Raw genomic sequence first — 24881 nt, 5'->3', positions numbered from 1 at the left:
GCATTCCGTTGGTCTCATGGGCTAGCTTTTGTCTGCCATTAGAGGTTCCGTGCAGTGAGAAATGGGAGTCCCAAAACTAAAGCACGGCTACTACACATGGCACAGTGGTGCTCCCACACCCACCAATATGGTCTGTACCTGTGGCACAGCACTTGACTATGAGAAATTGTTGTGAAACAGGCTTTTTTTTAAGGGGGGACGTGGATTCTAGAATGATAAAAAATCTAAGAAAAGTTGATTTTGAGAAAAATTCATTTTAGAAATGTTTATGCCTTCAAGTACTTGCCCGCAAATTATTAACACTGATTTCGATTGGTAAATAGGAACAAATCTGCTTTCAAAATGCCACGGGAGCCACGAAACGCCCTGCGCCAGGCAAAATTTGGTCAAACTTTCCGCGCAAGCCGTGGCCGCAGCCGCTAGCCGACCACCGTCATCTTGGACTTGTTTTGAAGCTAATTTTGTACGCATCTTACGCAAGCTCAAATGGTTGACATGACTGAAGCGGCCATTTTTTTTATTTGTTTTATGTGGCCACTGTCTCCACTACTGCTGCCAGTTTGCGTGGGCCATCTTTGTTTACTTTCGCTTGTGTTCATGCAGCTGAAGACCACGGATAATGGCGTGCTGCCGAACGGCTGGCACGAACGGAACGGCCGCAACCACCTGCTCTGTCCAAAGTGGCATTCTACTACCACCGTGGGGTCTACTAGGCCTAACTGCAGGTTGATGTCATCAGATCATCAGCCAGCATGTCCAGCGGCATTCTAGACTGCACTGATATGACATACTATTCAGTATTCAGTGGGCGAGACAGGTGAGTGCGCAAGAAGTGCAGCGATTGTGTTTAAAGGAGTGTCTGGCATCACCGTGCGCTACGGAGTGGGAATTCAAGCTGCTCGTCGCAAAGGCTTCGGAAGTCGCAAAGGGAGCAAAGAAGGAAGGCAGAAAACTACGTACATGGCGGACTGGCTGCGGTGGCATTCGCTGTCTTCAACCTTGGGCTCGGGGCTGGGTCCCCTCACCAGCTGCTGGGCCTCGGGCTCTTCCTCCTCCTCTTCGGGCACAACGTGGTGAACGGGGCCACCATGGTGGGAGCTGCTGCCGTGATGCGACGACAGCCCACCACTGTGGTGGCCACCAGAGCCCCCGTGGTGGGAAGGTGGGGCCACCCGGTGCCCGCTTCCCCCGCCACCACTGTCCAGCGGAAGCTGAGGGGGGAGAGGCATGGACACGGGGGCACGCGAGGGAGGAGTCTTGGAGTGGTGCTGCGGCGCCGTTGCCTGATGGGCTGGCGGCGGAGGTGCGGGAGGAGGGACAAACTGTGGATGCGTCTGAGGAAAGTGCAGGTGTGGGGAGTAAAGCTGGGGACTGAAGTAGGGTGAGTATGGGAACCCCGGATGCATTTGTGGTGGTGCACCGGAAGGAGGTACATTCCCCGGGTGCTGCCGAGCCACAGTGACCAACGGGCTCGGGTATCCACCACCCAAAGGAGAGGCAGAAGTTGACACGGCCACCGAGGAAGTGGCAAAGAGGGGGGGTGAAAAGGGGTAGTGGTGGCCGGAGGCTGAGGAGGCGGGCGTGGAGGTTGGGGTTGTTGGCATGGGAACAGAGCAAGGAACCGGCTTCACATGTGATGGTGAGGAAGAATGAGAAAAGGAGGGCATGTGGTGAGGGGAGGAAGGGGCACTCACGCGTTCTTTCGGGGGAGAGGGTGGGGGCTCGGTTTTGACATGGTGCGGGGGCGGGCCCGGGTAGTCCACGGGGGCTCCGGGCACAGAGCACGGCGAGGACCGAGGGGGAGCCGAGGCACCAGCGGCCGCCAGAGAAGATGCTGGCAAGCAGGAGGAGGATGAGGGGGGAAGGGGCGCCAGGGGAGACAGGCCCCTGGGCGCCCCCAGCGGTGAACTATTAGCAGCCAATGACTGTGTGGCTTCCGGTGGAAGTGAACCGACCCCGCTGCTGCTATTAGGGGGATAACCCCTGGGGGGCCCTTCCATGAGGAGCGTGGGCGGTCCGCTCATTTCTTCTTTGATGCGCACAAGATGGCTCTTGATAGTGGGGGGCATCATGCCCGACGGGAGCAGGGGCTCCACAGGGGGTGGAGGCATGGCCGACAGAGCTGCCAGGGATGGGTTGATGCCTCCCGGCAAGGGCAGTGGGGGAGTTGGGCGACCACGTGACAATGGGGATGACACCAGCCGAAGGGGCTTGGACTCTTCCACTTCCATCTTGATCAGGGACAATGGCATGGCATCAGGTGGTGCTGCTGGTGACTTCACTCTCGGGTCTGGTAGCGAGAGGGTGGGTGGTGCCTGAGGAAGCAACTGATCAAACTTATCCTCAGACATCATCAACTTCGGCGATGGCGCCAGAGTTTGCGTTGGAGGTGTTGGCACCCCCCTGCCGATCAGCTGATGTGCCGGTGGTGGCACGGGCGATGATATGCGAGGCAGAAGTAACTGTGGAGAGCGCTCCAGGTGTGGTACTTGGCTCGGCATGCCTGGCATCACCAAAGAGACAGGCGAAGGACATAGTGGTCGTGAAATGGGGAGGGCAACAGGTGCATCTTCTGTAACTGCTGGGCTACACCGTGCTTCCTTCGGTGGTCTGCAAAGTAAGATTGCAACATTTTAATACTGTCAAAGGAATTCAAAACTGCAATTTCTCGGCACGTGCTACACACTATGGAGCAAGGTGATATTTGCCTCACAATTCACAGTAATATCACATACACCTTTTCACAGCTATAAGCGTGCAGTTTCTAACATCACAGCACTTTAATAAGGAAAAGCTTAGGCCAACAGACTTTACACAAATGCATACCGTAACTCCTTTCACCTTGCAGCTCAATTATGACTGGCTATGTGACACGGCAAGGGCTGTATGGGCATTTAAATTAAGAAGATGGCAAGGACTTTGAGCATTACCATGAACTTCAGTGCAGCGATGGGCGATGAATTCAGGGAAGGGAGTCTTGACTTACAAACAGAAAGTAGGCAGGATTGCCATCGTATGGGGCAAAGACAGCTGTTAATTGTAAAAAAGAGGTTGCTCACCCATCATTTGCTACAGGGCTAGGCTCGGGCTGCTGAGAGCTTGGCCGAGAGTTTGGCCGCTCCTCTTCCACTGGCGAGGGTAGCCGCAGCGGCATTGATGCGGCCTGCGAGGGCTCTTCAGCCACATTTGTCACTGGCGGCACTGCTGCCGGGATGGGGGCCACAACTGGAGACGGTGACACGCTGGGAGGGCTAACCGACGTCGCCTCAGGTTCTTCCGGGGCATTCTCTGCAGTAGCAACAATTCACGGGACTTTACACAGTGTTGGCAACTTAGTGAACAAGTACTGTATTTACTCGCATAATGATCGCAATTTCTTTGGCAAAAAACTTGACGCAAATTCTGGGGTACGATCATCACGCAGGTTAAATTTCCCACGAAAAGAAACATTTTCTGTTTTCATCCCGCAGCAAATGCGGGATGACAAGCAGGCGACTGCCGCTGTCAGTGCAGGACACCAAAACAAAAATGGCGGCCGGCGGAGCAAGCTGAACGCGCCGAACAAGATTTTTTTCCCTTTTTGCGAGTACATTATGCGCATTGAAACAGTTTCTTCCGCATCAGTTATGAATAATATTGTTAATATCTGCAAGTTTGCGACAATAATGTAGCCATGTCCACTTTAAGGGGACAGAAACAGATGGGCACGCTTAGCTGCCAGCGACAGAAACACATGGCGGACATGCTGCGGAAACTGGCATTTGTCTTCACTGCTATCCTAATATGGCACGCTTCCGCTAAGGGTGGGCGAATATCTTAGCTGCGTTACAAGCATTGGCGTATGAATAGGGTACACTTCTAACGTATCAATGTAAATGTGGCCACTATCATTGCCGCTCGTAATTTGTTACGCGCCCACGACTGCAGGCGAGAAGAATCGAAAGGCGCCCTTTATGTTGTTGTTGTTGACCAAAACCATTATGAAGCCTACAAATAATAAAGCCGAGGCAAGTTTGGTTGTAGCTTTCTTTTTCATGGAAGTGCGGAAAGTGTTGAAAGGAATGAAATGGGGCATCTGCTTAAGAATGTAGGGTGCGTGCAGACCGCTTGGTACCGTATTTATTCGCGTATAACCCGCACCAAAATGTGAAAAAACGCGTTTAAAAAGTGGGGGTGCGGGTTATCTGCGAATTTTTTCCTTGGGAGGGGGGGGGGGGTCGGCTTCACCGCAATGTGCGGCGGCCTCCCCGTGTAGTCCGCCATCCCCATCGTCATCGACGCTTGTCAAGCCGATGAAGGGCCAACGAAAGGCCAGCATTGTTGAGCCTCGCGTTAGGCGCTGTTTAGTGTACTTACCCCAGTTTGCACTGTTTGCCTGCTTTGTTTTGGCATCATGAGTGCGACTCGACGGCAGTGTTTCACAGCGAAAGAGAAGCTAAAGATTATAGCCGCTGCCGAAGAAATCGGCAACAGAGCTGCTGCAAGACAGCATGACGTCGACGAGTCGTGCATTCGCGACTGGAGGAAGAAAAAAGAGAGTCTCGAAGCAACGAACCGGGACAGGCGAGCGTTTCGGGGTCCAAAGACTGGCGCGTACCCCCACCTCGAGACGCAGCTTGCAAAGTTCATTGAGGAGCAGAGAAGTCGTGGCCACGCTGTTTCGACTGAGATGGCGCAAATGGAAGCCCTGAAGTTGGCCCGGGAATTGAACATTCCACGTGAGTTTCGTGCAAGCCGTGGATGGCTTCAGCGCTTCATGCGAAGACATGGATTTTCTATGCGGCGGCGAACAACCATGTGCCAGCGGCTTCCTGAAGCCTACGAGGAAAAGTTGTTGAACTTTCAACGATATGTGATCGCACTTCGGAAGGAGCACAGCTATTTGCTGTCTCAGGTGGGAAATGCTGATCAAACACCTGTGTACTTTGAGATGCCGATGGACACGACCATGGAAAAAAAGGGCTCCAAATCAGTCAGCGTGCTGACCGGCGGAAATGCCAAGCTGCGCTGCACAGTCATGCTATGCGCTTTGGCTGACGGCACGAAACTGCGCCCGTATGTCATTTTCAAACGCAAGACGCTACCTAGCATTCCACTGCCCCCAGGAATCGTTGTGCGTGCGGAAGAAAATTCGTGGATGAACAGTGGCCTAGTCGGTGACTGGCTTCGAGTAATCTGGGAGCGAAGACCAGGTGCCTTGCTGGCACGCCGGTCGATGCTCGTACTAGATTCCTTCAGAGGCCACTGCACTGATGCGGTGAAGGCTCGCCTTGCCGAGACCAGCACCGACCTCGTCATAATACCTGGCGGCATGACGTCCATGCTACAGCCACTCGACGTGTGCCTGAACAAGCCGTTCAAGGCACACGTGAAGCGGCTGTATGCCCAGTGGATGGCCGACGGCATTTACGCCCTCACACCGACGGGACGCGTGCGAAGGCCTGATATTCCATTGCTGTGCCAGTGGATCGTGGATGCGTGGAAAGCGATACCGGCCGATTTGGTGCGGAAAAGCTTTAAAAAATGTGCGATCAGTAATAGTTTGGATGGTTCCGAGGACGACTACGTCTTTGAGAGTGGCGATGAAGCCTCGGATGGCAGTAGTGAGAGCGGCGACGATTAAGAATCGGATAACCAGTGACGTGGTGGCGGTCGTTTGAATAAATGTTCTGAAAACGAAATGATCACTGAGTGTGAGTTGCATCTTTCTAGCGCTCATTTTTTTTTTTCAGGTAAACGTGCGGGTTATACGCGAGTTTTTTTTTTTTTTTTTTCCGCCGAGTTCAAAGTTAGGGGGGCGGGTTATACGCGGGTAAATACGGTATGTCTTCAAGAGTCATTCGCGTAGCATTCGACACATGGTAAGCGCGATCATCATTAGTTAGACTTGGCACACGACATATCACTACGACAAGTTCAGGGTGCAATCATTACACGGGAAAGAAATAAAATCAAATTTTGACGACAAAATTCAGGGGTGCGATCATTATGCGAGTGCGATCATTATGTGAGTAAATACGGTAGCTAAATTTAGCAAGTGTTTAGTCATCTTATTAAAGGGGCTGTGACATGGTCGACAGACTGTTCTCTGTTTAACATTGTAACTGAGAGTAAAGAGACCAATATGATTATACAAATAACTGTGCTCTCAGCGCACATTCAACAAGAAATTTCAGTTTGAAATCGCTGCCTCAAAACCACTCTCAGCGACGGTGACTTCCATTTCGGTATAGACTGTGTGACAGTCACGAAATAAGGATCAATGCTGTGTCGTCTGCTTTGAACCAGCCCAAGACCAGATTGGACGTTGTGCTGAAACATTGTATAGTGTCCAAAATTTGTTTTCTAAGAAATTTCACAGTTTTTTGCGTGTGCCGCAACGAGGAGATGACAGCGATAAGGAAAATAAGCGCAGTAGCAGAAAGGAGCTGTTCACTAAGATTGTGCCGCGTTTCTATGTGTACGAGCCATGCTGCACTGTCTACACATGCATGAGTGCGCAGACGCGAGCTTGCACGCGTCTGCAAACATAAGAGGTTAGCAGCGATGATGAAGTAGAGTGAGCTCGGTAAAGTCATATTAAATAAATAATGTTTGCATTTTGTGAACGCTGTCCTCACTTTTTTGTTCAGCCTACATTCCAGGCAAGATTTTTTCATTTTTTTTCTGGCTTCAGACATTCGGGGGTCGGTTTAGAATCGAGGCCTGCCTAGGTTCGAGTAAGTACGGTATGAATTAGTCAGGCATTTCTTATACATATATTCATATCTTGTATTTTTTCCATAAAAGCATCTGTGCACGTGCCTTTCTCATATATATTTCATGTTGAAATTGTCGAATAAACAGTTGAAAGTAGCGCCTGTCCTACGTATGACCTTCCTTTTATGCCGTGTCTCTTGTTCTCGCCTTAAATATATTTGTCAAATATGCACCAACTAGGCCCACAGAAAGCTCTATGTATTAATGCTTTTTGCACATAATGTCTGCCCATATTATCGCTACGGATGTGCCGATTAACAGTTCTGTTCTCTATGGAATTATGCAATAAAGCAACAAACGCTACCTAAAGAACCTCGCTGCTACATATATGTCGCCAAGCGCACCATTCTGTTAAAAATAAAGCGAATAAGTTTCTTGAATTGTTCGGCTCTTTGCTTACGTTGACTATCATCGTCGATGGTTTCTGCACAATTTTCTTTTAAAAGACACCAAACGAGCTAGGCAACAGGTCAAACAGTGCAATGCAGACACGGACAAAAAGTGATGAACCCGCCCCGTCTTTTCCTTTGCCCTTGCCCGTGTCTGTGTTGCGCTGTTTACCCAAGATACCAACGCGCCCCAAACGTCAGTTTTATTATGCTCGAACTGCACTTGACCACAGGCCTCGGGTCCCTCACCTTCATTGGAGGCAGCACCGCCACCGACACTGCTGCTCCGGCTCGAAAGGCCCTCGGCTCCCCCTGGTGAGTCAACGGGGCTCTCGGCTGCCTCGCTCTTTTTCTTCTTGGCAGCTGAGCTCGCTGCCGTTCTATCGTCCTCCTCATTTACTGGAGATGGTGCGGTCGCAACAGCAGGGGCTGCCGCCGCTTCTGCAGAGTCCTCCACTGGGGAGACGCTTGGCGTTGTTGGCGTCGTCGGCGTCGTCGGCGTCGTGGGGAGTGCATTGGATGCAGGGGCAGCGTCGTCCCGGCCTCGCTTTTTGCCTTTCGTCGGAGTATCGGGATTGGTCTTCTGCACATGCAGCAGTGAATGGCACATTGAGTAAACAGTGGGAGCAACTAAAGCAACAAGTGCCGGAACAGGTATTGAACAGATTCATATAATGACCAAAGTATTTCGAGGTTTAACCCACATTTGGTCTTGTCCATAACTTTCAGAGGACATAACTTCTAGCAGAGGGGGAAGAAAGCAAGTCTGGCCATCTCAGGCCCTACTCACAATCGTATGTCAAAGTGTTTGTGCTTGCTAGCCAGTGGCATTCGCCTCAGTCCATTAACCCATTAAAGACCAGCGTGACCATATGGTCACGTTAGTCATCACAGTGGATTTCAATTAATTAAGATTACCCAGCAGCACCAAAATCGCCTTTGACGGGCCGTTTGACAGATTAGAGTTCCCTTTATGGATACCAAGTGGCAGCAGCTGTCAGTCGTTTTGTGGGAGCCCCTCGCAAAGGCGGGAATAAGTGTTGCTCTGCGAGTAGCGTTGCCATGCATCGCTCCTAGGGATAAGTGTTTTTTTTTTCACTTATTGTTTAAGCAGTAGTCAGATATTCTTACCTCCATATTGCCCTTTGAATATGTGACCTTCGATGAGCATTTGCGAAAGATTAATGTTTGATTTATCCATGAACGAACGTGTCATCTTGCGCGTTGCCATATGGTCACGCTGGGCCTTTAGGCTACCGAACTTTTTATTTAACTTCATTCTCATCTCTTGCACGTCTGCTGCCACGTTCTCGCAGTGGTTATTTTTTATTTTATTGTCTGAATAGGTTGATGCTGGAAAAGATAGTGAAGATAGACGTAGAGGAAGATGATGTCGTGTCAGTGACTTATATCGAGCCGCCAGAGGCTAGCACCTATTCGGATGAGGACTCGGTCGATGAAGACTCAGGTTGGCTCATTGACAATCTAAGCAGGTGGCAGCTATGAGCCGGCGCTGAAACGCGGAAAGCCTATACGCTTCGGTTATAAAGTATGGTGCCTAAATGCCAAGAACAGAGACCTTGCAAACTTCAAAGTGTATCAAGGCAAGCAGCTAGGGGAGATCCCAGCACACCTGAAAAATATGAAAATGACTTCAGAAGAGCAGCGGCGCCACTTCTTCAAATGGTGGAAGAACTCGCTGCAGAGACGCACGACCTTTCTTTCTTTTTCTATTTTGATAATTTATTCACAAGCATGAAGCTACTCAGGCATCTCAAGGCACAGGGCTACGAAGGCACGAGCACAGTGAAGCAGAACTGTGTTCCCAAAGAGTGCCCTATCGCTTGACCAGAATACGTCAAGTGCCAACCTCGTGGGCACGAAGATCCCGTGCTGAGCGACCACAAGATAATTGCGGTCCGCTGGATGGACAATTCTGTAGTAACGATCGTAAGCAACATTCACGGCGTAGAGCCAATGTCATCTGCAGACAGGCACTCTCGTGTTGAGAAGAGGCGAATGAAGGTGGCCCGTCCAAACACTGTTGCTCAGTACAAGTTTTATAGGAGGTACGGACCATATAGATGCAAATGTAGGCGCCTATAGGATTGCAATCCGTGGCAAAAAGTGTTGGTGGCCGATTTTCATATGACTTTGTAATCTATCTATCAGCAACGCTTGGGCGCTAATTCGTAGCACAGGGCTCAACGTGACGCAGGTGGAATTCTGCAGGCAAATTGCACAAAGCTACCTGATGCGATGGGACAATAAGCCTAGAGGACCTGGTCGACGCAGAATCCCAAAGACTGGTGATGTCCTGAATGGTACATGGTATGACCAAGCAGCCCACTTTGTTGCACCAATGCCTAATGGCAAGAGGTGGAGGTGTGCATGAGATAATTGCAACAGCGCAGTGCACACACAATGCACAAAGTATGACGTCGGCATGTGTATTCCATGATTTAAACCATATCACACTAAATAAGTGCTCGACTATTCGCTATGTATGTTTTTTTGTGATGTTTCATGGCTTGAAATAAACGTTTTTAACTTTGCGTATTTTGCTGTAGCGTAAGGGCCCAGTGTGACCATATGGTCACGGGCTATATTTCAAAAACTAATTAGGCAAGAGTAATAAATTCGGACCCTCTAGGGAACGTAAAAACGTCCGAAAATTCAGGCAGTCCGAAAAAATGAATGCATGCAAAAAAACGCACCCTTTTTATTTTTTTTCTCAGATCTAGAGGTAAAGGGCGAAGTAACAGGCTTCCGAAACCCTGCCACAGCATCAGTGAAGTGGCTATAAAAAGAGGCGTTCAAAAACTCTGTATGCAGCCGAATGCCGGTTTATTATGTACATGTGCATCGTCGGGCAGGCGGTGTTATTGCTGCAGTGGCTTGAAGAACTTGTTCATTGTTGTTTTGACGGCGTTCCGGTTGCATGCGATCATATTCGCCTCGATCTGAGCAAGGGTCATGTCAGCACTGTACACCGATGAAAGAGTCAACAGTGCTCGCGTCAACTCGGCGCCTGTAGGTGGCGCAGGCATTGGCTCCTCATTTTCGACATCGGAGTCTTCTGAATCCCCCACAACCCGACGGACTATTTCCTCGTCAGTCAGTTCTGCGCGGAAGTCGAGCTCGTTGTCAGCGTCAACAAACTGTTCAAAAGTTATTTCCGTGGGTATGGAAACCCCAGCAGAGCGGAGGTCATTGATCACGTCGTCCGACGGTACTGCTTTCCGCGCTTCGATGCCATTGGCGAGGACGACGAAGACGGAGTGGGCGCCATCGAAGGCAAGCGAAATCCTCAAGTTGCGAACAGTGGAGTTCGCTCACGAGCGTCGAAGCACCTAGGCCTAGCGTCGCAGAGCACACTTGACACAACAGACAACCACACACCACGCCAGCCAAAACGTGGCCTGCGCAAACAAACCAACAAAATGGCGCCGCTCCGGAAACTCCGCCGGAGGCAGAAGTGCGGCAATGAACATAGCCAGCGTGGCCAGACCAAATCGGTGTGACGACTAGATTCGGCTAGTTGTGCTTCAAAGCGGTGATATGCTTCGGCTGCAAGTGGATTTCCTTCTCAAGGGCGCTGCGCGAGGAGCCAAAAATTCCTTCCATCCGTCAATAAGTCCGGAAAATTGGACGGCGGGGGGTTCGAGCGTCCGAAACTTCAGATGTCCTTTGTGGGGTTTCTGGCTCTCGCGGAGTTTTTCGGGCTCTCGCGGTGGTTGTGTGGAGCCATTGCGTTGTGTTGCCGGGGGCTCCGTGTCCCTTTCCTCCTTGCCTGAACGGGGTGGCAGCGGGTCATAAAACACTGTCACTCTGCTGTCATCCCGCCCACGGGAAGGTCAACAGGCTTTCCCCATTGGCCGACATTTTGGCGGGATTCGGGCCCTGCTTGCGTGCACTCCGGGTAAGCGCGCGCAAGACGGGCGCGCGGAGAGACCACATCGGGGCGTCTGAAGGTGCGTACGTGTTCCTCTCTGCCGGCGGCGGCCCCCTTTGTCCGCCGCCGGCCGATGGTTACTTCGGCTCGTCGGGGTCCCGGCCTCGGCGGGCGCGCGCGCACTCTTCCGTCGTCTCGATGTCCTGAGGCATCGTCTGCCGATCGTGCCCCCGTCTGTTCGTCTGTCGTTTCTTTCTATTTCCCTTTTCTCTGCTGTGGGGCGCGCGATGGCAGGCGCTGACCGAAGGATAGGCAACCTCTTACTGCTCAGGTTCTTTGTTCTCTCTCTGTCGCAGTGCGCCATTAGCGGCCACCGGCGACCATTCGGCCATGTTTTGAGTAATTAGATTCAGATTCGGACGTTATGTTAGAACGTGTGTCTGTATTGAGTCCAACCTTAATAAATGTACTTTGTGACTTCTAGAGAGATTTGCCTAGGGTCTCCCTTGCTGCGCGCGCGGTCTTGCCTTCCCCTAAACTGGGGCCGGCGGGGCGTGTACGCGCGCAGCTGCGCGTCGGCACACGGAGCGGGCGCAGACGCGGTGCCCTGCACGCGTGGCGGCTCGGAGTGCTCGAACCCGCGGTGGTCGTCCGGCGCGCGCGGAATCGGAGCGTGCGCGCCGTGAGCGTCGCGAGGAGACCACAAATTTGGCGGTGCCGCGAAGACGTCCGAAATATCAGGCATGTCCGAAAATTTGGGCGTCCGAAAATTCAGTCGTTGACTGTATAAAGGTAAGCTAATATATTAGATTTATTTCAAGATAGCAAGAAAAAAAAGAAACCGGTCCCTAATGGGTTAATAACCGAAGTCTCAAAGTCCAGTTGAGAGGATGTTTCATTAGTATCTTCACATGGTAAGTCAAACACCCCTGATGCTTTAGTGTGTCTCACTGATAAACTATTCCCTTTAGTTCAGCTAGCTGGCATTGTTTTAATTCGGTTAATTTGGACGTGCCGTGTGGTCCCGCCAAACTTGTACATATAACTATGGCACAAACCTTTCGTTATTTCGGATATATTTGGTCGTACTTCCGTTAATTTGGACAGTTCACGGAGCTCAGAGGCTTGTGAGGCATATAAGATCGGGTGGCACTAGGGAGAGTCCAAATTGCACCACAAGCGACGGAGTCTCTGAGTAGCGTGCGCCGATCTAAGTGCCAAAAGGCTGAAAATACGTCAAGGCCTCCATGTTTATTTATTACTATAATAGACAAGCCTCTGTAAGAAAAAAAAAAAAAACCCATGGCGGTTATGACGTACTTCTGACTTTGCAATCGCTTCTGCCATCGGGCACAACTTCTGCATCACTATGGTTGCAGAGTAGTTACTGGTCTATGCTAGTTACCCTATCTATACATACTTTTTTTTACATCATTCCTTTTTTTTTATCTGTGTTACCGTACGCCATTTGCGACATTTTTTGCTTGTGCATTTGTGTGGTTGCAAAGTTAGGCATTCTTTTTCGTTGGCGTTTTTACAGTGTTTATCACTTTACGTCAAGTGTGTGTACGAGAATTACTAAACTTTTTTTTTGTGAGTCTGCGTGTTAAATTCTGCTTGCACTTTTTTTTCGTTTATACTTTGTTTTTTTGTCGGCATCGTGTTATGTACCCGGCGCTTTACTGCCGTGCCACCATGTGCTCTCGTGCCCCACCGAAGCAGGCAAAGTATGAGGCGAAGGATTTGGCAGAGGTAGAAATATTGAAACCTGTGAAGGCAGGGGTGCCTCAGCAGCTCGGAGCAAGAAACATTTAGGAGTGGAAACTCCACTGTTTGCGGCGACCAGAAAAGGTCACAAGCCCGCAAAGCCGTTATCGTGCTGGCGGCGCCTGCCGGCCTGGAAAGAAATTACCGCCGTTGAGAGTGCGCCGGAGCCGCCTGCCCGGGCACTGCATTTTTTTTTCTTTTCGCTGCGGCTTCTATGACACGCCGCATAGCGCCGCCACTGTATACGGCCCCGTCGGTGCATACAACAATTACGACCTTATCTGGTCGCCCGCGCTCGCTCGCGCTGACGGGAGTTTCACCTCCTAAATGTCTTACTCCATGCTCAGCAGGTCATAATGAATAAATTTAACGTGAAGAGAAGCATGCTCAGCACATACGTGAAAAATGAAGCACATATTGTTCATACGTACGACATCGACAAGTTTGCTGACAACAGGAAGAGACTGCGAACGGCAGCGCACCCGATACTTGAAGCATATTATGATGGATTGCCGATTCGTGCGAAGCACAGCTGCCTTTGAGTGGCCCCCTTATCTGTGCGCAGGCTGAAAAGTACGCGCTGAAGCTCAGCACCCAAGACTTCAAGGCATCGGAAGGCTGGATCGACCGATTCAAGAAATGACACGGCCTGGTCTTCCGAAGCGTGTGCGGCGAGAAAGGGGCTGGTGAATGAAGGCGAAGATTGGAGGGCCGGATTACCCGCACGCCTAGCCGATTACGATGCCTGCAACATTTTTAACGCAGATGGGACGGCCCTCTTCTACAAAGCCTTGCCAGATAAAACAATCACATTTAAGGGGGACCCTTGCGTTGGCGGTAAACGAAGCAAAGACCGGACAACTGTTTTGTTGGTTGCCAACATGACTGGCATCGAGTGGCTACCGCTGTTGTTAATCGGCAAAGCCAAAAAGCCGATGTGCTTCAAAAGTATCAAGAACCTTCCAGTAGACTATCGCTCGAATTGAAAGGCGTGGATGACTTCAGAAATATTACGAGCCTGGCTGCACAAGTTGGACCGCCGGTTTTCTGCATAAGCGCGCAAAGTGCAAATGGTTTTAGATAACCGCACTGTGCATAACTGTGTCGGGGCTGACAAACAGAGCTGCTTTTTTTGCCTGCGAACATAACGGCTTCCCTGCAGCCTCTGGATCAGGGAATTATTCAATGTGTAAAAAGCCAATACAGAAGACAAGTGTTGTCCTGTATGGAGGCATGAAAAAAATATGACGCGACTCTACTCAGTGCAGTGCACACGGTGGCGCACGTGTGGAACAACACGCCGCCCACATTAATAGCGAACCGATTTCGACACAGCGGCTTTGTCCGTGAAGCTGCTGCCTTGGAAGCTGGGGATGCGAATGCTGACGAAGACGACGAGCAAAACAACAGTCGCTTCGACAGACTTCCTTCTCGCGAGTACATTACGCGCACTGAAACAGTTTCTCCCGTATCAGTAATGAATAATATCGTTAATATCAGCAAGTCTGCGGCAATAACGTAGCCATGTCCACTTTGAGGGGACAGAAACAGAGATGGACGTGCTTAGCTGCCAGTGACATAGAAACACATGGTGGGTATGCTGTGGAAATTGTGGCATTTGTCTTCACTACTATCCTAATATGGCATGTTTCCGCTAAGGGTGGGCGAATATCTTAGCTGTGTTACAAGCGTCGGTGTATGAATAGGGTACACTTCTAACGTATCAGTGTAAACGTGGCTACTATCGTTGCCACTCGCGATTTGTTGCGTGCCCATGAGTGCAGACGAGAAGAATCGGAAGGTAGCCTTCTTTGTTCTTGCTGTTTACCAAACCCATTATAAAGCCTACAAATAATAATGCCAAGGCAAGTTTGTTTGTAGCTTTCTTTTTTTCATGGAAGTGTGGAAAGTGATGAAAGGAATAAAATGGGGCATGTTCTTAAGAATGTTTGGTGCGTGAAGACTGCTTAGTATGTCTTGAAGAGTCATTCGCGTAGCATTTGACAGCATTCGACAGATGGTAAGCATGATCATCATTAGCCAGACATGGTACAAGACATAATGCTGCGGCAAGTTCGGGGTGCGATCATTACATGGGAAAGAAATAAAATCGAATTTTGACGACAAAATTCAGGGGTGTGATCATTACGCGAGTGTGATCATTATGCAATATGGTTAGTCTGCATTGCATTCTAAAGGAGCCCAAGACTAAGGAAGGTTTAAGAACTTTTACTAAGCCACAGCAGCCCAAGTACAAAAGCAATACTTCGAATACCGTGACACCACAGTAATGTACCGGTGCAAAATTTGCTTTCTTACAACGCTTCTCAGAAGACATAAGGGGACAGACATAATGCAGGAAAGCATAGGCTAGCACTACTCTGGCAGCATGATATTCAAATGCTGATAAGGTGGGCCAAGGTTGAGCAAATGAGGGTGGTATGCAAAGTTGCAAACACTGTTAATTAACTGCACATGTGGAGAGCATATCGAGGCTATGGTTAGACGACTCATTTCATTCCGTTGTGATAGAACGGCCCCAGGGGGCCTGAAAACTTACTTTTTTCTTGTCTTTCTCGGCTGCACTGGCAGCGGGTGACTTGCGGCCTCCGAGCGTGGTGCGGTTGTTGGCAGTGAGCGCTCCATCCATGATTTCTGGGCTTGCTCCGTCACCCCCATTGTTGCCGCCGTGTTTACTTCGGCCTTTCATGTGGTTCTGGTTCTGAAAAAAAAAAAAGAAGGGAAGACGCAATGGATAAGCGCAAAAGAAATTGCAGCTTCCAGAAAGGTGAACCACCGACTGCAATGGCAAATTATTAGACAGCTATACAAAGTAAGGATAGTACTTTTATTGGCCATACAGCCTAACCGAACTATATTGAACCTGTTTACATAGAATCATTCTTTATATCAAACAATTTCTGAACACGGTATAGTTACAATGAGTATATACAGCAAAAGTTACACGTACATCAACAAAAATAGCAGCGACTACCGATATATCAAACGTCAAGCACCGGAAAAGTGCCCCAGAAGTTCCCTTTCCCATGCGGTGACGAGGAAACTCGGTGGCGCGGCTCTATCAAACCGCTCTCCCTACTGTGACCGCGCTGCGTCGAGCGAGCCATCGACACCCCCCTGCAAAAAATTATCCTGGCCCGCTCGCAGCGCTTGCTCAGACAGCCAATCAGAGGCTCTTGCGCCCTCGTCGTACAAGATGGCGCAAGTGCGAGTTGTCTCGCTGCTTTTCTGGTTCATTGTGTTTGCGCCTTGCGAGCCTTCTCCCGCAGTGTTGCCGTGATGAAGTGACAGAATTCGCCTTTCGCCGTGAAGCTCGAAATCAAATTGGGTCAAATGCGGTGAGAAGTCTGATGCCCCGCAGCGTGCAAGATTCCGAGGGGCACTCTCAGCACGATCTTGAAGAGTAAGGGGGAGATTAGGGCTAAAGCAGACAAACTCGCGACCCGGTGCTCGTGGCGCCCGATGCATACAAACGGCGTTGTACAAGTGGTTCATCCAAAATTGTTTCAGACGTGCCGGCTCCCGCATGCCCGGTGCCAACTGTAAGTTTCCGGAAGCTGTTGACGAATCAACGGTCGACGAGTTTGTGAGTGCAGATGATGGTGTGACCACGGCAGAGCCCGAAAATGAAGACTGCCGACATCATACCAAGCACAAGTGAAAGTGGACACAATGAGGGAAGCAACGACGGTCCTTTGCCCACGTCCTCCAAGGTGATTGGTGCACTCGCATTAGTCCGGTGCTTCTGCGTGAATGTGGAAGGTTGCGGCCTCAGCTGCTCCGACTCCTTAAACAATGTGGAGAAGTTTGTGCGTCGCGGGCAGCGAAATTACCAAAGCAGAAGAAAAGACAGGACTATTTCATGCGAAACTAAGCTAGCTTCATCAATAAAGTGATGTTATATATAGTATGTGCATTTATGATATCCAATTCTTTAGCAGGCTTATATCGAATTATGCTCTATATCAATATGATATGCGTTTTTTCGCGAGTTCGATATAGCCAAGTTCGACTGTATAAACTAGTGAACATTTGCTTACTAACTAAATTAACAAGCATGGTGTCATGCGCGCATAGGAAAACATGAACATATCGCACTTGATGACCTCTGACACTCACTGTCACAACACTGGCGTGAGAAAGAGCGGTAGCAGCATCAAGCAACTTAACCTTCATGCTGCATCTTAATTCATTGTGAATGAAGTGGAAAGAACACAGCACACATGAAGCTATCAGCCCTCAGTGCGCCTAGACTCTGTACACATCGCAGATCCCTTTTATTAGAGGGCTCGCATGGCCGTGTTCAGTCGCCTCATATGCAGCCATTGTCGCAGTAAAACTGCACATCTATGGATATGCACGGGGGACCATAGGAGGAGACTATAGCATCATCGTGTACAGCAGCCAAAAGCAGGTGCAGGTTAGCCTGTTTGCTCGAGGAACACGCGCTTTGTCCAATCACAGCTCTGCATCGGAGAATGTGATTTGTTTCTTCGGCGTAAAGGATGGCAGCCCTCTTGAGCGCTGCTGTGAACGAGGGCCGAACGATTAGCGGGCCTGGAGCACTGATGACGACTGGGGAACATAGAAGTAGCAGGTAGCCGGCAGTCAAGTGGAACGCGTCAAACCAATGCCAATGCCTTTCAACAGAGAAAGAGAAACCCGCGAGCGGTGTCTGCTCTTCCATGAACTACCGATACTCCCCGGAAGTGCCGCTGTGTTGAGGGTGCCGCCACAAATTGGAACAGCGGCGCTTCCATAAACTATCGACAACCCCCCATGAGTGTTACATGCACTGTAAAACTCTCAAAAATGTCGAAAAACACTTCCGAAAAGCGAACAAACACACGGGATAGCGAAAAGATACGGGTAGGGCCATAGAGCCAACATAAAATTGTAACTAGCTGTAGCTTCTGTTGGTCTCGCTTTTTTGGCGGGCCCATGTTTTGGTTTCGATTGTAAGTCGACCCCCCAACTTCAGAGTTTCAAATTTTAAAAAAGTGGTCGACTTACAATGGTGTAAATACGGTAGTTGTCAACAGATCGTCCGTCTATTGCGATGTAGCTGATGCTCTCATCCTCGATAGCTTTGGACTGAGTAAAAACGAAACTACTGCTTGCTGCAACCGCTGCGGACGAAACCGCAGTCGCTATTGGCGCGATCACGAAGGCAACCTTGCAGTTCTGAAGGCATGCGGCTGACACAGGCACCGAATGTAAACGAAACTACCGTCTGCTGCAATAACTGCGGACAAAGCCACGGTCACAATCGATGTGGTCATAGATGGTGACTATGCATTTTTGTGTGCGCGTTGGCCACGCGAGTCAAAGCGTAACTACTGTTAGCCACAGCCACTACGGACGAAGCTGCGGCCACTATCGATGCGATCACTGATGGTAACTACACAGTTATGAAAGCATACAGCTGACGCGTGCACCGATTAGAAACGACCATTTGCCATAACCGCTGTGGACAAAATCGCCTATCCAATCAATTATGGATGGTGACTGCACAGTTGTGAAGGCACGCGGTGTTACACGTTGTGAACGTAAGAATAAAGGAGTCGTAGATAAGCACGAAGCATTCCGGTGTTGCTGTCACTCACAAACGATTTCCGCTTATGACTACAGCAATGAGGACTCTGCCGCTTTGTTTCGGTTGGATGCTAGCGCCGATGTTGGTCTTTCGCATCACACATTTGTGGCACTAAGTGCTCGATGAGCTCCGAGAGTTGTCCGAATTACCCGATGTGCGGCCAAATACGTCCGAATTAATGAGAGTTTGATTGCATTAAGGGGGGACGCGGGGATCAGATCGCGAAAATCGCAAAAAAGATTGATTTTTGGCAACGACGCGTTTCGGTATCGGCAATGCCTAATCTTCATTGTCTCAAAATGGTTTGACTGAAAACGCACTAAAAGTGCGCAGAAAAAAATAATTTATCAGTGCGTAGGGCGAGAAAACAGCTTTAGATCGCACAAAACCAGTGCAGTTCGCGAAGCCCTAACTCGTCTTTCCCGCCACCGAACGCCGCCATCTTGGTATCGTTCCAAAGCTCGAAGTTTCGCCATTCCGTTTCTGAATTCTTCGGCCATCGCCATCTTGTAACAAACACACAAACACAAAAGGAGCGCGGGTCTGCTAGAGGCGGTCACACGGGCCCTGCGATGAAAGCAGGCCTCCGATTGGTTGCCGTACTGAAAGGCGTCTCGCCATTGGTTGCTGCTGCAGCAGCGGGCAAGCTGGCAACCACAGCGTACCGCAGTTGTCTGCTTTGAAAACCACGCCGGCGTCTTTCTGCATTTGACACTCGCAGAATTCGGATTTATGAAAGCTCCCAGGTCAGTGATGGATCGTCGCTCGTTCGAAAATAACTTTGAAATGAAGCATGCCTTCGGGAAAACTGAAGCGTAAGCCTCCTACGCCGAGAAAAAGACGGCGGCCAGCGGAAGAAGCGAGGACGCCGACTGAACACGTGGATAACGTGCCGCGTTATCTTGCACCGTGCGATTCCAGCAGTGAAGTCGACAATCGCCCTGTGACATCGACACTGATAACCAAGCCACCTTCGAAGACGTGCCAATGGAGGCTCTCGCACCTGGTGACCTCATGACCGCGGTGGTAGCGGATCACAATGGAGGACTGATAGAATATACAACAATCACGGCTGGCCGAGTGGTGGAAGCGGAGGAAACCGCGATTGCCATGGCCATGCATGCGGAAGCGAATACCGTCATCAGCGACAGCAAGCAGGCCATCGGCAATTTCGTCCGTGGTAGAATTTGCAAACAGGCGTACCATGTCCTCACACGACGCCCCCTAAGCGGCTTGAAAACCCTCGTGTGGACCCCCGCTCACGCGGCTGTGCCCGGCAACGCGTCGGCTCACAGTCTGGCTCGAGATCTCGCGCGCCGAGCCTCGTCCGCGGATGCGGACGGCGTGAATGAGCAGGAGAGACACGAGGAACCCTGCGAGATCTATTATGAAATAGCTCATCGGTATCGCTTGAGGCGTCGCGCGCTTCCACCACCGGCCAAGCAACTCGACAAAACGCAAGCGGTCGCGTTTCGGCGACTTCAGACAAATACATACCCACACCCAAAATACATTAACAAAATCACGGGGGGCAGGGAAAGCGACAAATGTAGGCTATGTTCAGAAACAGGAACACTAACACACATAATGTGGGAATGCACCTCGCTCCCGTTCTCTCATCCCCCCGTCAGCAGCGAGACTGACTGGACAGCCTGGCTCAGTTCCGGGGACGTCGACCGACAACTTGAGCTGGTGGACTGGGCGGAAAAGGCCAAGCAGGCCCAGGGCCTTACTTGAGCCCTAACCCTCAGCCACGTCCCTCTTTACCCTTCCCCCTTTCAATAAAGTTTATCACCACCACCACCTGTGTGCACGGCCGGGCGAGTCGGCAACCGAGATCACGTTGTTGGAGGCGACGTGGGTCGAAGGTCACCATCGCCGGCAGAGACTGTGTACGCTTTCGATGCATCGTGCGACAAGGACACGCAGCCTGCGAGTGAGCCCCAACCGTCGACGAGCTACATACTGTATGGTGACTCAACGCTCACCAGACGAATCGTCGCACGATTCAGACGCGCCTCGAGCCACGTTTTGTGTCGGCAATGACTGTAGAAGCGCAGGCATGAGCGTTCCGCGACTCTCTTCGCGCAGTGTCCGCAACTGAGCGGAAGTTCAGTTTGGTGGACCAGCAAGGCCAAGAACAAATTTCGGCCCCTTGTGACTGTGAGTTCATTATTGTGCCTGTTTCCGCGATGAACTCTTTGATCGCTAAAACTCTGTGCCCAAGATGCCAACAGCGTTCTGTGGGTCTACACTGCGATACCAGGCTTGGTCTGGCAGTGAAAATGGTGGTCATGCACTACTCCAGACGGCTAGAGGAAAGGATAAAGAACGCCTGAAGAAGGCATCCAAAGCCCACCAAACAAAGAGGCAAAGGTGTAAGTGGATGCCTGGCAGCAATGATTCAAAATATTACAGCCCTGGAGCTTTTTAATAAATGTGCAGTGCTCTTATAACTTTGCAGCCAGTTTTCTCAATTGCATTTTTTTTGTCAATCACCTTGCTCGTGGAAAGCGTAGCACAACAATGGCTGGACCGATTTTGGTTCAGTTTGTTTTGCTGTGATCCACAAGCTGTGCTGTACTAAAAGACAGTCTTGAAATGTTTCTTTATCTTTCCATTATTTCATTATTTCACAATTACTACATAGCTCCATGCAGTGAAGCACAGTCATGTGCATGTTATGTTGAGCAAAAAATTATTAGCGCAAAAAAAAAAAAAAATCGAACGCTGTCTTGATGTAGATTAGACATTTGGGCAAACATGCAAAGTATTCCTAGCTCCCTAACGTGTTTCGTTACTGTGCCAGGCTTTCCACAAGCAAGGAACTTATAAATTCTTATAAAACAAAAACTAATGAAGATATCCTAATGAAATTTCAGATTTGTCTCTTTATTGCAATGTGCAGTGTGTGTGCCAAATTTCAGCCCTTTCTGTAAAGAAACAAAAAAGTTAATTCTGATCCCCTCCTCCTCCCTTAAGGGGGGACGCGGGGATCAGATCGCGAAAATCGCAAAAAAGATCGATTTTTGGCAACGACGCGTTTCGGTATCTGCAATGCCTAATCTACATTGTATCAAAATGGTTTGACTGAAAACGCGCTAAAAGTGCCCGAAAAAAATTAATTTATCAGTGCGTAGGGCGAGAAAATAGCTTTAAATCGCACAAATCACCGCATTTCGCGGAGCCCTAACTCGTCTTTCCCGACACCGAACGCCGCCATCTTGGTATCGTTCGAAAGCTCGAAGTTTCGCCATTCCGTTTCTGAATTCTTTGGTCGTCGCCATCTTGTAACAAACACACAAACACAAAAGAAGCGCGGGTCTGCTAGAGGCGGTCACACGGGCCCTGCGATGAAAGCGGGCCTCCGATTGGTTGCCGTACTGAAAGGCGTCTCGCCATTGGTTGCTGCTGCACCAGCGGGCAAGCTGGCAACCACAGCGGACCGCAGTTGTCTGCTTTGAAAACCACGCCGGCGTCGTTCTTCGTTTGACACTCGCAGAATTCGGATTTATGAAAGCTCCCAGGTCAGTGATGGATCGTCGCTCATTCGAAAAGAACTTTTAAATGAAGCATGCCTTCGGAAAACGGAAGCGCAAACCTCCTACGGCGAGAAAAAGACGGCGGCCAGCGGGGGAAGCGGAGAACCCGACTGAACACGCGGATAACGTGCCGCGTTATCTTGCACCGTGCGATTCCAGCACCGATGCCGACAATCGCCCTGTGACATCGACACTGATAACCAAGCCACCGGAAGACGTGCCAACGGAGGCTCTCGCACCTGTGCGTACGGCCGCGCGAGTCGGCAACCGAGATCGCGTTGTTGGAGGCGACGCGGGTCGAAGGTCTCCATCGCCGGCAGAGACGGTGTGCGTTTCCGATGCATCGTGCGACGGACACGCAGCCTGCGAGTAAGCTTCAACCGTCGACGAGCTACATACTGTATGGTGACTCGAAGGCTCACCAGACGAATCGTCGCACGATTCAGACGCGCCTCGAGCCGCGTTTTGTGTCAGCGGTGACTGCAGAAGCGCGGGCATGCAGTGTTCGCGACTCCCTTCGCGCAGTGTCCGCGACTGAGCGGAAGCAGCAATGCCAAGAACAAATTTCGGCCCCTTGTGACTGAATTCATTATTATGCCTGTTTCCGCGATGAACTCTTTGATCGCTAAAACTCTGTGCCCAAGATGCCAAAAGCGTTCTGTGGGTGTGCAGTGCGATACCAGGCTCGGTCTGGCAGTGAAAATGGTGGTCATGCACTACTCCAGACGGCGCAAGAAAAGGATAAAGAACGCCTGAAGAAGGCATCCAAAGCCCATCAAACAATGAGGCAAAGGTGTAAGAAGATGCCTGACAGCAATGATTCAAAATATTACAGCCCTGGTGCTTTTTAATAAATTTGCAGTGCTTTTAAAACTTTGCAGCCAGTTTTCTCAATTGCATTTTTTTGTCAATCACCTCGCTCGTGGAAAGCGTAGCACAACAATGGCTGGACCGATTTTGGCTCAGTTTGTTTTGCTGTGATCCACAAGCTGTGCTGCACTTAAAGACAGTCCTGAAATGTTTCTTTATCTTTCCATTATTTAATTATTTCACAATTACTACATGGCTCCATGCAGTGAAGCACAGTCATGTGCATGTTATGTTGAGCAAAAAATTATTAGCGCAAAAAAAAAAAATCGAACACTGTCTTGATGTAGATTAGACATCTGGGCAAACATGCTGTGGGGATGCGCGACTCTCGCGCGTCCCCTGATGTTTTCCCGCATAGCGCATCCCCTGATATGCTGTTCTCCCGCACGGCTCGCGTGGCCTGGCGCCCGCGGCGTGGTACAAGCGCGGTGCGAGAGATGGCGCGACCGTCGCACCGCGGTGGGGGTTACTCGGGCGCCGAGGGACAAGGGGCTGTCTCTTTCCCGGCGGGTCGGCGCGCGGCGGAGGACGTCTCCCGCGAGCGCGCGGCGACCGAGGCATCTGCGAGACCGCCTCGCGTGGCCGCCTTGGAACGCGCCACGATTCGCGTGACTATACACGCGAACGACCAGGCGTTGGGATCCAGCATGGAGCGAACATATTCGCTCGCGAGGACGCGGTGAGTCGGACTTCTAGATTTGTCGCGCGCCTATCGGCATGTTTTGGGGATATGAACTCGGCTAGCAGGCATTGATCCATGAAAGGTGCAATAAATGCCCTTGTGACTGTTTGCACTACTGTGTTGTCGTTCCTTTGTCCCAAGAGTACGGAGGAGGAGAACCCCGTATCTCCCACATCTGGCTGCCCAACGTGGACCTCTTGGGGCATCGGACGATAATTTTAAGTGTTGCTTCGTTCAAGACCTTTGTTTGAACCGAAGCGTAGGCCTAGCGTGGATTTTGATCGCTAGCGTCGGCGGCGTGCTTTCTTGAGCGAGGCGACGGTGGCTGTAGTGTGTTTGAACTTATCAGCATGCTAAGCCTTTTCGCAAGTGTTTTTTTTTAATGACATTCGTCGGTACGCGAGCCACGTGGTCTGCATCCTGGGAGAGCGAGGCTGAGTGCCCGCGGAGCAGTGGCAAGCCTGAAGCGAGTGAGTACGGAAGCCTCGTGGGTGGTCTGAATTTCTTATGTAAATAGCTTCTTCTATCTCTTTGACTCGGATGAAGTCGCGGCTCTGGGAGCCGGGTGGCCGCGGGCCACGGGTGCCTCGACGGGCTGACTGGTATTGCGGCCTGGCACCGGGCGCTCCGACACCGTCTGGGACGGTGGGCGCCGTCAACTCGGATGCTGTGTGCACCGAGCGGAGTAGGACCACCTCACAGAGCTAACGTCTCCTCGCGGCGGCCTGTTTTGCGCCCATTTTGGGTGTTGTTTTTGGATGCCGGTTGTTGTCAGAGTAGCGACGATTTAGGCCTAAGGCTTTACGAAGCTGCCTGTCGCACGTGGAGGGACACAACCTGGTGGACCGTGGCGTTGAGGCGTTGCAATTTGCTTCCCTCATTCTATTTAGCCTCGCACGAATTGAAATTACTCGTTCGGCTCAAGGAAGCGAGCTTCGTTCACGTGAACTTAGCATCTGAGTAGCTGCCCGATCTTTTGCTAGCCGAGTTGAACATCGTACCACGTGGGCGATGCGCATGCAGAATTCCTCTCCCTTGCACTACTGTAGTGTTTGCCGAGTGTGTTGAGTTTACGCAGCGTGATTGGAGTCACCCCTGGCTTGCTGTCACCTGCACATCATCTGCGCTGCTGCCCCGGACTACGATCGAGTCACCCCGGGCGATGGTGATGCTGTGGCCAGTTCGGCGCAGCGACTTCGGCGGCCTCCTGCATCCAGCTCACAACCCTCGGCGGCGGACAAAGGAGCCAGCGGTCACCGACAGCTACGGCGGCTCTTGCCAGCAGGGCGCGTCGGCGCGAGCGACGCTTGCTCGTACCGACTACTGCGTCGTCGTCTCCGGAGTCCTGGCCTGGAATGAT

The 24881-nt window shown here is 50.8% G+C and overlaps 1 protein-coding gene across 3 annotated transcripts in view; it reads right to left on the bottom strand.

The window, feature by feature from the left end:
• The window catches only part of Gug (arginine-glutamic acid dipeptide repeats grunge), an 85986-nt gene that overhangs the window by 44304 nt on the left and 16801 nt on the right, over positions 1-24881 (bottom strand). For all 3 annotated transcript variants that reach the window (XM_050195484.2, XM_050195487.2, XM_050195486.2), the window contains exons 8-11: positions 15371-15532; positions 7398-7731; positions 3060-3288; positions 961-2610 (exon numbers count right to left, since the gene is read on the bottom strand). In XM_050195484.2, coding sequence (XP_050051441.1) covers positions 961-2610; positions 3060-3288; positions 7398-7731; positions 15371-15532 — 2375 coding nt within the window. The remainder of the gene's footprint in view (positions 1-960; positions 2611-3059; positions 3289-7397; positions 7732-15370; positions 15533-24881) is intronic.

The sequence above is a fragment of the Dermacentor andersoni genome, chromosome 3, assembly GCF_023375885.2.
Source record: "Dermacentor andersoni chromosome 3, qqDerAnde1_hic_scaffold, whole genome shotgun sequence".
NCBI lineage: Eukaryota > Metazoa > Arthropoda > Arachnida > Ixodida > Ixodidae > Dermacentor > Dermacentor andersoni.
The sequence above is the reverse complement of the archived record's forward strand: the minus strand, read 5'-3'. Positions and strand labels throughout refer to the sequence as shown.